General features: G+C 36.5%; 1 protein-coding gene across 50 annotated transcripts in view; it reads left to right on the top strand.

The window, feature by feature from the left end:
- BOLL (boule RNA binding protein) overlaps positions 1–12,475 on the top strand; it is a 35,525-nt gene that overhangs the window by 11,185 nt on the left and 11,865 nt on the right. For 29 of the 50 annotated variants that reach the window (XM_086897239.1, XM_086897263.1, XM_086897270.1 and 26 more), the window contains 7 exons: positions 1,547–1,687; positions 4,597–4,688; positions 6,852–6,906; positions 8,269–8,347; positions 10,846–11,012; positions 11,520–11,591; positions 12,277–12,324. In XM_086897239.1, coding sequence (XP_086753365.1) covers positions 1,547–1,687; positions 4,597–4,688; positions 6,852–6,906; positions 8,269–8,347; positions 10,846–11,012; positions 11,520–11,591; positions 12,277–12,324 — 654 coding nt within the window. Of the gene's footprint in view, positions 1–1,543; positions 1,688–4,596; positions 4,689–6,851; positions 6,907–8,268; positions 8,348–10,845; positions 11,013–11,519; positions 11,592–12,276; positions 12,325–12,475 lie in introns of all 50 variants that reach the window. The other 21 variants (XM_086897276.1, XM_086897253.1, XM_086897251.1 and 18 more) reach the window with 1 other exon arrangement.

Raw genomic sequence — 12,475 nt, 5'->3', positions numbered from 1 at the left:
TTTAAATACTGTTTTCTTATTGCCACAGTGATGATAAAGAGGTGGTTATCATGGTACAGATTTTAACATGTAACACTTAAAACTCACTGGGATTTACTGTATTTAGTGTTGTGAGTTCATAAGTGGTGTGTTTAATTCCCTGTTCTATTGGGGCTTTTGCATTTATGGCTTTTTTTAATATATCACCTCTTAAAGTGTGTACGGGGAAAATGCAATTTGGGCTCTTTGAGGTAAGGAATACATTTTGGCTGTGCTGTCACCTGTTAATTGTTACAGTTGAATCCAGAATTTTTCTTACTGAATACAATTGTCAGGTGATTGTACAGTTGGAGTGTTGTCTTCTGTGTGAGAGATGCAGAATGTAACCAGTTTTGTCCCTCAGGAGTTTTTTTGCTGCAAAAATGAGTTCTCTTGGGGGCTGTAGTGACTGTGTTGGTTCCTTGCTTACTAGAGGTAGGGTTTGTTCAGGTTATTACTCTAGGGTAGTACTCCCAGTGGGAGAGATGTGTACTAGATTCTCTTAAACAGATAACAGCCTCAGGTTTTCTTCTGCCCCAAGTGTGTGTGTTTTAGTACATTTGGAAAGGACTTGTATCTTCTCTAAAACTAAAATTGTGTGAACTAAGCTGGATTTATTGTCTTTAAGATATCCACAATAATAACGTTAATCCATTATTAGAATTAGTAGCAGTAACTCTTAGGTAGCTCAAGAAGCATCAGATAATCTTATTGGAGAAGTTAGTGACAATGCTATGTGGCTGCTTTTCAGCTATTATCTTCACAGTTAGGGTTGACTTTGTAAGACACTATTATTTTGTTTTGAAAAGAGTTTGCAATAAAATAATTTCATGGTTCACAAGTGTAAGCATGATGGAAGTTAGAAAAGGCAGGCTTCACCAAATAGTGGTTTCCATGATATCCCATTGTGTTATGTTCTTTTACTGTGGCAAGAACAATCTGGTTGGTCTTCTGCAGAGGGAATTGCTGTTCAGACCGCCGTGTGCCGTGTTTGTAGGCCAAGAGGGTGTTGAATTAAAATACCAGTCTTAAATACCTGTTCTCATGAGGTGTATGGAACTTGTTGATTCATGTGGTGGAATTATAGGTGCTTGGCACTTGGAAAATGAACCAGAGGCTGTTGCAGAGAATAGAGTTGTGTAGATGTGCGTGAGAGCACAGCTTGAGTTTAAAACGTCCATTCTATATAGGCTTAAAATAAGGTCTAGTAGATAGAAGATACTTTGTGTAATAGAATTCATAACATGAAATTTATGCAGCTGGGTTCTTTGCAGTTGAACCAAGATTGGTGTCCAGTTTGGAAGTGTTTAACATTGGACTTCAGACCATGGTGTATTCACCAAGTTACTGAATTAAGATCGAGCTTGTGTTTAGACACTGAGCTACATTCTGAATAAAAAATACATGGTTAATGTTCAGTATCTGCTATGCCTTCCAAAAAATTCTGTATGTATTGTCTGTTGAGAATTGTTTCATTTACTGACAAATAATGTGTAAGATTTTGAAAATGTTTTCTTTCAATCAGCAGGCCACTGATCAGATGCAAACAGAATCTTTACCTTCATGTCCCAACACTGTGTCACCGGTGAGGTTAAATAATCTGATCGGTTCTCCAAGGTTTGGAACAGTTACTCCAAATCGTGTCTTTGTTGGAGGAATTGATTTTAAGGTATTCTTCCCTCTTTTTGATGCTAAATTATAGTTTGTAGCCATATAGAAATCAACAGAGGAAAAAAGAAAGACAGAGTCATGTGTATTTGTTTAGTTGGTAAGTCCACTTCAATAGCCAAACCTACAGAAGAGAATAACGCTTTAAGCCTTGATTTGCATAACTGTCCTACAAAGTTGGCTCTACACCTAGCTGCTAGAAGCTTTAGACACACCATTTATTTAGAGTTTTCTTTTTTCAAAGAAGATAGTTTTTGCCATCAGCAAAGCTGATGGCAGAAAAGCATGTGGAAGGTTTTGTTTATGTATACCATTTAGTGTAATTTAATAAACTGTCACAATGTTTCATATGGCCGGTGGAGCAACCGTCAGTGGCTTTTGTTCCTCTAACACTCCTGGTTCACACAAAGGTGTGTGTATTCCTTGCCATAGTAATTTTCTTAAAGGCAAGTTTGTTTTTAAAAGAAATATGTAAGCTTCTCTGGGTATTTTACAGTATGAATCTTAATTCATAGAATGCTTGTGCCTTTGTGTATTCCCTGAAATCTTTAAATAGCAGTGAACACTGGGCCACTCTCACCTTGTTCAGTCGATTTTAACGTTTGTGACAAGGTTAAGGTTTTTTCTCTCTTCCCTCTTTAGATAATGAATTAAGCCATTGACTTTTGCAAAACATGCTTGGTCTGCTTAGCTGTTGCTTTCTTCCCACCAAGAGTATCTTTCCTGCCTTTAATCCTCCTAGTCTGAGACCTTGTGAGTAGTGATTCATTTGAAGAGGAGCAAGAATTGTCAGTTCACACAGACTATTTTGCATAACAAATGCAAGAAATTCCAGAATCTTCTAGTTTATTTAGCTGAGATAATTCAAATAGAGGTGTTCATATTTTAAGATGTACAAGACCTTTCAGTACATTTGGACTTTAATATTAAAGTGGCACAGTACATTTTTGCACCAACAGTAAGCAAATTACTGAAGCTGTATAAAGACCTCTCTTGCTCTCTTCTGCCTTCTCTGCACTTTCAAAAGTTAAAATACTTTTCTGTCTAACATCAATATTTTTATTAATTATCATACTTGCCGTTCATTTTAAAGGGTCTCTTGACTTGGTTCAGTTGCTGATACTTCAAAATTTATTATTAAATTGTATTTTCAACAGTGGTTTAAGCATGTTTGTAATCATAAAGAGGATGAAATTTTTTTGTGGAGGAGAGAAGAAATAGAAGGGATGAAAACTCTATAGCCGTTTTAGTTGCTCTTCCATTTGGTATTGTTCTTTATATCAAATACAACTTTAAATTTCGGATCTAATCCTTATTGGGTTTATGTGTCAGTCTTGAATTGGTTTCTATTGGCAATCTCATGGCAAAAAGTATGGGGTTTTTTGGGGTACTTTTTTTAAGCCAAAGGTCTCATTTAAGTCACTTGGGGTGATGCGAAAGCTATTGACATTATTTTTCTGAAAAAGGGAGACAATTAACAAAAATTTACTTGCTTTCTAACAAGCTCTTTTCTGATTTTGCCATTTTGTCTACCACCATGGCAGTGATTCCTGTTTGTAAGAGGAAATGCCTCTCAAATTTAGAGAAGCAATTCAGTAAGGGAAGTTACAGTTGGGAACATTTTCATCTTGGTCTGAAGAGCTCTTTCTTTAGTGGTGCAGGCCATGTGTCATTGGCATAAGCTAATGATAAGCCTTTACCTTCCTTAAAAAAGTCTGACAAGTGCCTTTGTCTTATCATAAGCAGGAAAAGGCAAGTCCTGAATGTGTTTCTCGTAAGTTTCTAAATACCATGTTTGCACAGATGCTTGCAGATTTCACTGTGATCTTAGAACAGCATTTCCTTCTTATTCCCCATCTGCACATAAACCTTTTTCTTTCCCAATTCATAGACTCATGTAGCAAGCCCTTATGTCCTTGGGTAATACTTAGAGCACTGATCAATTTCAGACTTGGATGAGGTACATAAACCTTTCATGTGCTGGAGAGGATTCCCTGAATTGTATACAAATAATCAAAGTCATTCACTTAGAAGTAAAACAGTACTTGATATACTTTAAATTAAGGAGAAGTATAGATGAATGATGCATGCACATAACCATGCTTCTCACAGTGTTAGGTGTAGCATTAACTAAGGGCTACATAGAACAAAACTTAAAATTCAAACGAGGTGCTTACAGCATCATGTGTGATATATACTTACATTGTAAAAAAAGATTGATAGAAGACAGAGGAGTGTTCACAAAGCTTAGGTGAGTCTTTATATTAGCAAGTTATTTTATTCCCTGCATGCTTGGAAGGGGGCAGATCCTTACAAGTTGACTTAGACCATTCTAATTTCTCCATTGAAATAACATTTTCTTACTTACAGTGGGGAGTTCCTATAGTGCACCTGTACCTATTTGCAGACTCTTATGTTAATACCACTTCAGAAGGAAGGATCCCGGTATATGCAATGGATTTGACCACTAAATCTCTGCAGTTTAGGGTTTTGGTTTTTTTTGTTTATGTGACCTGTGTATATCTGTATGCTCTGCCATATTGCAGTTGAAAGTTGAAAGGTGGTGATTTTTCATACTGTAAACTGCTCTAGCATGTAATTAACAGAAATTAAAATTCAGATCTAGTACACCTGCTTCAGTGATCTTAACTGTAAAAGGACAGTTGTTACATAAATCTGCTAATGAGAAGTTTCTAGAATTATTGCTTAATAATTAATGCAGTAGTTAAATGGGCCCTGAGGCTCATACTTGCTCATTCTTCTGTCTTGATATGCAGAGTTATAATTTGTAGCAAACTTCATCCAATGTATGTCCATTAGTAGTCCTATGATAAACATGGAGCTAATTAATTGAATAACCATGCAAACCAACTTTTCCTTTTTTTTTTCCCTCTTGATTTACTATACTAGACTAATGAAAATGACCTGAAGAAGTTTTTTGCTCAGTATGGCAGTGTGACAGAAGTGAAGATAATAAATGACAGAGCTGGAGTATCAAAGGGGTTGGTATAGTAGAAGAAGTGTATTGTGAAAATTGAAAACAACAGAAAGCTGACTATAATAAATTGGATTGATTTTTATAGCTCATAATACTTTATCATTGATGTTTTATTATTCTGTGCATGCAAAAAGCTGTTCTTGTTCTTTAATATCTTTATATAAATGTCCCCAATTTGCATAACTAAAACTCATAAGTCATGTTGTTATAAGATGAAGCTGTGTGCAGCTAGGACAAAATCAATAGTTTCCATTTCTTCAGGTTTTCGTAATGACTATTACTTAAGGAGATTATCCTATCAAGTTTATTTAGTTATTAAATATATTTATTCCTATTACTGAAAGCCAGTGTGGAAAGGAGCCTAAAGTTGAGGAAGAGCTGAGATACACCTGAATGTGCTGGAGTAAAATGGCAGTAACAGATTTTTGTGTGAAGATTTTTGGAGCAGCAGCATAGGGGACAAGTCTGATGCTAAATCATGATTACATAAAATGGAGACTGGAAGTCACCAGTAGCAGAAATAACAACAAATATGGAGAAAGATGAAGATTGCACAGTAAAATTATTGCTGTAGCCCAAAGGATGGTGATGTAAATAAGGTACCGAAGTCTGCTGCCAGAGAAGAGGGGAGAGAGGGCTGAAGCAAGAAGGAATGTGCATGAGAGTTCACCTCTAAAGTTCTCTCCTGAGTAGTAAAGACAGTTTTAATGCTGTCAGAGCTGAACATGTGCCAGCAAGTTATGTGCTGAGCTGCAGCTCTTAGCACAGAGGATGCCCTTGCATGACATCAGAGACTTGGTCCTAGATCTGTCACCAAGCCTCTTGCCCTTTTAGTAAATTCCAAGAAATATCTGAGAACTGCAGTGTGTGTGTGTCCCTATAACCCATAATAATTATGCAGTTGTGATTGCCAGCATGCATCTCACAGCAGATAGTGTTGGATGATAATTACTTTCCATGCTGTTAGGATTTCTATTGCATTCCAAGCAGGCTTCATTGCTTCTACTTCACAAATGATTTTAAAAACTTACAAGTCTGTGATTACATCTATTAGTTTATTGTCCAGTGTACAGAATAAAAAGTCTGTGTAGGTGAAGTCCCAAGCAGGAAAATACTTCGTCGTCTTTGAACTTGGAAATGTTTCCAGGCTTGTTTAGAGAAGACAATACAAGAAAAGTCCATGAATTTGAAAGTACAGCTGGTCAGATTTACTGAACCTTTGTATTTAAGTTAGTATACAAAGGCTCACAAAGTATGATAACCTTTTATGACAAAATCTGATCTGCTGGCAGGAGGGGTAGAGGCTCGTACATTCTGTAATCTGACCCTGAGAAATGAAACATGACCCTAACAAATCACGTGTACAGAAATACACATTTCACATTTCAAAGATTTCAGTAATACTTGAAATTTAGGAACTCGGGTTTAATGGAGTGGGGAAAGGTTCTTGAGTTTTCTTATGTATGTATTCATTCAGATAATTCCTTTGAACTGGCAGTGCCACCAAGATTGCTCTGGGAATGAATTGAGGGGGTTTAGAAAAGCAAGAATTCTGACTGGAAAGCCTGTTTGATTTATTGCAGCAGTTAGAAGAGGTATGGTAAAAGACACAATGTGTCACAAAGTATGAAAATTTCTTCATCCTTGATGTCCACAGAACTCTTTTTAATGCTAATCCCATTAAGAATTATGAGAGAATTCACAAAATATGGCTGCATCACTGGTTTTTCTGAGAACTCAGTTTAAAATAGTGGATTGTGCTTGTGGCAGTGTGGAGCATTTACAGTTGTTCCTGAAGTAGGTGGAGGCTGTAGTATGAATTACAGTGTAATATTAACTTTAAAAAAAATCCCAAGTGTTTCATCTTTGGTCACCACAAGTGAAAGGTTTAGATCAAAATCTTTGTTTAAGAGCAATGTAGGAATTTGGGACATAGGCTGAGTAGCAAGATCACCGTGGTCATTCATGGTGGTATATTGCCACATAATTGAATGTAATAAGGAAGATGCTAGGAGTCCAGTTGTTAATTCAATCTTTATTTCTAGGGGGGGGTTTTTTTTACCCATTAATTTACCTTGTAATGTTACTTGTACTGTACATCAAGTAATTATGTGCTGTGTTTGTAATTACAAACTCTAGAGGCTTATCTTCTGTCATTTTTGTTTAGGTATGGCTTTGTTACATTTGAAACCCAAGAAGAGGCACAGAAGATTTTACAAGATGTAAGTGATAGTCCCCATGGTGTTTGTGTTTTCAATGAATTCATTCATTTTGTACTAGGCCTGAGTAATCTTGTCCTGTGTTTGCCAAGTTGCATTTGAAGTTAAATTTGGTCTGATAGTTAATAAAATGGTTTAAAGAGGACTAAGGTAAGATTTATACTGAGATATTCTGGAGCTAAGGAAGGAAGTTCTAGTTCATAGTGCTGTTTTTGACATTGGTTATTATTTTCTTAGTCTACAGTACATGTAGAATTAGGAGAAATTTATCCTTTACATTCCACTGCTGTCAAGATTTTTGTGTGAAAATTAGTAAGGTGACTGCTGTCATTTATTGTCATCTTTGTTTGTCAGACCTGATTTAATGCTTTTTAGAAACAATTGGGTTCCCTTGAAGCCTTCAGTGATGAAGCTCAAGTAATTGAATTTTTGCTTCTCTTAGCAATGTTACTGTCTTGACATTCCTTGTAGAGCCTCCCTTGAGACATGGTCAGCTCTTCAGTTCATTTGGTTTTGTTTAATTTGTGCTGTTGTATTTTGGTTAGAATGTATTGGAGATATCTGTCAGTCAGGAGTTAGTCATTCATGTGAGGGTATGAAAGTGCAGGGAAAAAAAACCCAAGTAAATGGCATCTGAGGCTTGGCAAATTGCCTTCTCACAATTAGAATGCTGGTTAAAATGTTGTAAATTCCAAGCCTTTGAAGTAAGTGGAGCTAAAAAAGTACACAAGCAGCAACTTCTTGAGTCAGCTGGCTTTTTTGCCCTGGCTTTTTAAAAATTGCTTTATTTTTCTGAGCTAAACACCAGTATTGAGTACCATTTTGTAAATGGTACCATTTTTCCCCTTTTGTAACTGAAAGGCTGTTCCATGTAAAGTCTTACTGAACTCTTACTTTGCCTGCTCTAAGTTCTTTAATTTGGATGTCCTACAATTCTATCACCTTCCTCATCTTCGCACATTTCTACTATCTCATATTCATCTGAAGCTCATATAGTATCTAGGTCTTTCTCCATCTTAAGCTGTTTCTAGGTTTCAATTTATGTATGAAATTAATGGGATTTTGTTTTATACTCTTGATTTTTTTTGTATGAAACTCTGATCTTCCTCTGATTTTTATTTTTTTTTAATTATTATTTTTTGGTCCTATTTTGAGTAATGTCTCCAGAACTTCCTTTTATTTTGTCTATGTGTTAGTATTAAAAACAGACCTTGAGGATTTTCATCAGGTTCCAGACACACATCCTGGGGTCTGGTTTCAGCGTAACTGCTTTCAGTGCTAATGTATCTAAGCTACTAAGTTATTTTTCACTTCTCAGATATGTAGATCAGTGTAGAAAATAATGTCTTCTTTCTTTAATTCTAGGCTAAAAAACTCAACTATAAGGATAAGAAATTGAATATTGGACCAGCAATAAGAAAGCAAGTGCGAAGTCCTAATGCTCGTATGTATTTTAACTTGCATTTGTGTATTGTCAATATTGATAAAAGTTTTTAACCAAGATGTACCTGGTCTGCACTAATGCTGTGTGTGGCATGTGCTCAGAATGGTTTGCAGTGGAAGTAAATGCATGTGAGTGGAAGTGTTGAAATAAATAGATTCATGGTTTCTTGGTTCTTTCATCTCTCAATATATTGTTTCTTTTACTCTATTAGAGACAGTTAACTATCTAGGAACAAACTGAATGGAAATTCAAGTTGTCTGGCAGAACCTTAAATCTAATTTAGTGTGTCCTCACAGGTTCTACAGGATAAAGCAGGCTTTGCTGGTTAGTTGCATTGTTATTCATTGATTTATTTCTGTAACTAAAATCTGGATTGTTGTGTCTTGCTTTCTTTGGTAGAAACCATAAGGAATGGGTGGTTTCAGTCCCCACTCTCTTCTTGAGCTGTTTGTTCTAAGATATTGAATGGATACTATGAAAATGTAGGCTATAAATCACCAACTTTTAAGATGAGATCTGTCGGTTGTCTTCAGTAAGGGCTGCATGTCAGAGGTGTAAAACAGATTTCAAGTGCAGCAGACAATGAAGTGTACTTCAGGACTTTGCTGCATTATTTGTCATATGGTAACTTTTGGAAGAGTTAAGAAAAACCCATCCTTTTGCTCATCTTTGTTCTGAGGCCAGAATACAGAAGAATGTTGGTTTAATTCTGAAGCTTTCTTTAGTTCGTCATGCTCTGTTAGAAGTAGTTCATGTGTACAATAATGCTGTTGGTGCAGACACACTTGATGGAGGACAAGAGGTTTGCCTCTTCCCATCTGTGTGCCTGTCTAAGTATGCCCTTTTCCCTTGTGTGTAAATGTATGGGTTATTATTCGCCACAGGGAATTGCAATACTTGTTCTAACTGTATGGTTTCTTCGCTCTACAAATTATTCAGTATGATCTTTGCTCAGGCATCATCAAGAGATTGCATGCCATTTTCTTGCTGTGCCTCATTTTACTTTCCATCTTTGACTTACACTTTCTCAGTTAGGTTGTCTGACTTGTGGGGCTTCCTTCCTCTGACTCTTATAATGTGTATATTGATAGAAAAGGGGCACATCTCTGTGTTTTAATTGAGACATGAGGCAACAGAGGGGTAAACCAAGTATCTTAAAAAAAAAATTTTTTTGGAGAAAGCTGCTTCATTCTTTTGAGATCTTTATTTGTGGACCTGTTCAACTACCGGTTGTCTCTCATGCCTGGGATAGAGCTGTGATACAAGATCATACTGGCATTCAGACACATCCTAGGGCCTGGTTTCAGTGTCTATGCTCTCATGCTCAGTGTACCTCAGTCACCAGGATGATCAGTCACCTCCTGCAGCTCATCTCATCAATCATCATCAGGGTTCATCAAGCCAGAACACCTGGACTTACAATGTCACTGTAGAGCTGTGGTTCCATTATGTTTCGCAGAATTAAAGAGCTGGACAATATACTGCTGTCCTCTGTGGCCCACACATACAGTGCTTGTCTTTCGTACTGTGAAGAAAAATGATTTTTTAGCTCTTCTGTCATCATAGAATCATTTGTGATAAGAGCTTTGAATGTAACTGGGAGAGCCACTTGGTTTGCTTTTCCTCAGCATCAAAATGTATTTTTTTCATCAGTGAATTTTCTGCATTTGATGGAAAGGATTTAGTTTTTCTTTGCCAGAGATTAATTCAACACTGGCAGAAAGTTTGTGCAATGTACCGGGTAGCTAGTGGATAGGATTGTTGGCCATGGGATCATGTTGATCTCATCTGAGGTACCAGTAAGTGCTAGTCTAGATTTCTTACTGGATCTAAGACAGCCTTTAGTTTTCCTAAGCTGTGCTTAGCACCATCCTAACAAACATCTTAGCCTATCTATGGGTAATACTTCAGGTGTGTTGTTTCCAGATGTCTTCCTTTTCGAGGATATAGTCAAACTCTTACTATCAATGAATGCTCTTGAATGTCTCTGAGACCCTTTTTGATCTTCCACTGAGCATTCTGGTGATCTCTGCAGTGTTCTGTCTGTTCATAAAATGGCACTTCTTAGTGGCTTTTATCTTTGCAAGGCAAGATGAAAAACTAAAGCTTACTTGGTGATATTGTTTATATTGTGTTCTTCCTGATTTTTTCTCTACTATGTTACTATTTTGTTACTACTATTCAGCTTCAGTTACAGAATTAATTTTCCCTTTTTTTTTTCTCTCCAGAAATCTCCCCATATTATGTATTGTGTTTAATTATTTATATGGATGTCATCTCCTGCAGCCTTTCCCTTCTAGTTCTGGAGACATCCTGTAGCCATTTGCTTTCATCATTGCATTTGAGAGGGAATTGAGATGCCATTAGACACGCTGCTCCATGTTCTTTCCTTTGAATGTTTTCTTTCTGTGAAGATCAAAAATTATATTCTCTTTTTTTCATGGTGTACACATCTAAGAAAAGTTACTTGTAAATAACTTTTAAAATATATATTCCAGGTTCTGCTGTGACACCACAAACTGGTACAATGTATGCAACTACTGCTGTATCACCAGAAGCTGGTACAATGTACTTGACCACTTCCAGTGGATATCCATATGTTTACCATAATGGAGTGGCTTATTTTCATACATCTGAAGTCTCTCCTGTTCAGCAGCCATGGCCAGTAAGGAATTTATTTTGCTATATATGCTTTTCTATGGAGCAGGATAACTGCAGTGTTTTCAAGTCCCTTCTGTTTCAGTTTCTTCAGCTATGCTAGATGTTTAGATGGCTTCCTTGTACTGGGCTGGTTTTGTGTTGTTTTGTTTGTTTTTAAGTAACACTTCATTTTATTTTGATTCTACAGAGGACTTTTCCTTTGGTGTGACCTATTGAACAGGATAGTTCATATTCAGTCTGGGCCTTGCCCCAGGAATAACTTTTGCTATATTGAGGTAGTGATGGCCTAGTGCTTTCTAGAAGGGTGTAAGTGAATAGGTCAGAGATTTTTGTTTGACATAAGCCATTAGAGACACTGGATTTGAAGCACATCAAGTGTAGGTTAAAGTTTAGTGAATCATTTTCAGAAGGGAGGGGTTGGTTCAGCATTATAGCTCCAGAGCTGTGTGTAATAGGAGTGATGGTTTACAAAATTGCTGCAATAAGATTTTTAACTTCTTTTCTTTTGAAGTCTCGATCTGTTTCCAGTTCACCTGTGATGGTTGCTCCACCTGTTTATCAGTCTCCTACATACCACTATCAGGTATCTGTTTGAAAATTGATTTTCAGACCATGAGTAATCCTCCAGCCATGCAGTACTATTTGCAGCACTGTCCCAGGTCTGTTTATTCTTGGGAAATAAAAAGACTGTTCATGATAATAGTGTGAAACATTTTAACTTCATTGAAGACTTACTCACTAAAATACAGTTTATTTTGCTTATGTAACTACATGAAAGTTTAATAAATTACAATTTCTTTTGTGTTGCAGGACAACTGGCTTATCAGCTAAGCCAAACTCCTGCTCAGAGTAGGGCTGGTTAGATCAGGTTTCATGGGTACTTGTCCATTTGAGTTTTAAGTAGCTCTAATGATGAAGATTCCACACAATATTTCTGGAGAGCCTCTTCCTTTACTTGATCCTTCTCATTGTATAAGACTTTTCCCTTAAAGCTACAGCATTTTTTAGTGGTCAGGCTTGGGTTCATTGATTCTTGTGCTCTGATCACCTCTGTTGAGAATCTGACTTAAGTATTTTTGAAGTTTATGAAATGGTCAAGTTGGAGCCCAAGTGGAAATAGACAAAACCACGTTCCTGAATAATTCGGGGCTTAATGGAAGTCATGTTTCCTCTTTCTAGTTGAGAATTAATTACAGATTTGAGAATAATAGTGTTCTATGTGTATTTATTCTTCACCACATTAGTGACATCTTCTTATTCAATTTTAGGCACCAACACAGTGTCTTTCAAGTCAGTGGCAGTGGTCTGTTCCACAGGTAAATACAGTTCATAATTGCAGCATTTTATCATAATTTTTCACCTAGTTCATAGTTTGGTTGGAATTAGTATTAATTGCTGTATTTTAGCAATGTATTTACAACATTTACTGCTATAATGGAAGGCATAAAATAGCATCTGTTGAAACAT

The sequence above is a fragment of the Cyanistes caeruleus genome, chromosome 7 (assembly GCF_971803275.1).
Source record: "Cyanistes caeruleus chromosome 7, bCyaCae1.hap1.1, whole genome shotgun sequence".
NCBI classification, from domain to species: domain Eukaryota; kingdom Metazoa; phylum Chordata; class Aves; order Passeriformes; family Paridae; genus Cyanistes; species Cyanistes caeruleus.
The sequence above is the reverse complement of the archived record's forward strand: the minus strand, read 5'-3'. Positions and strand labels throughout refer to the sequence as shown.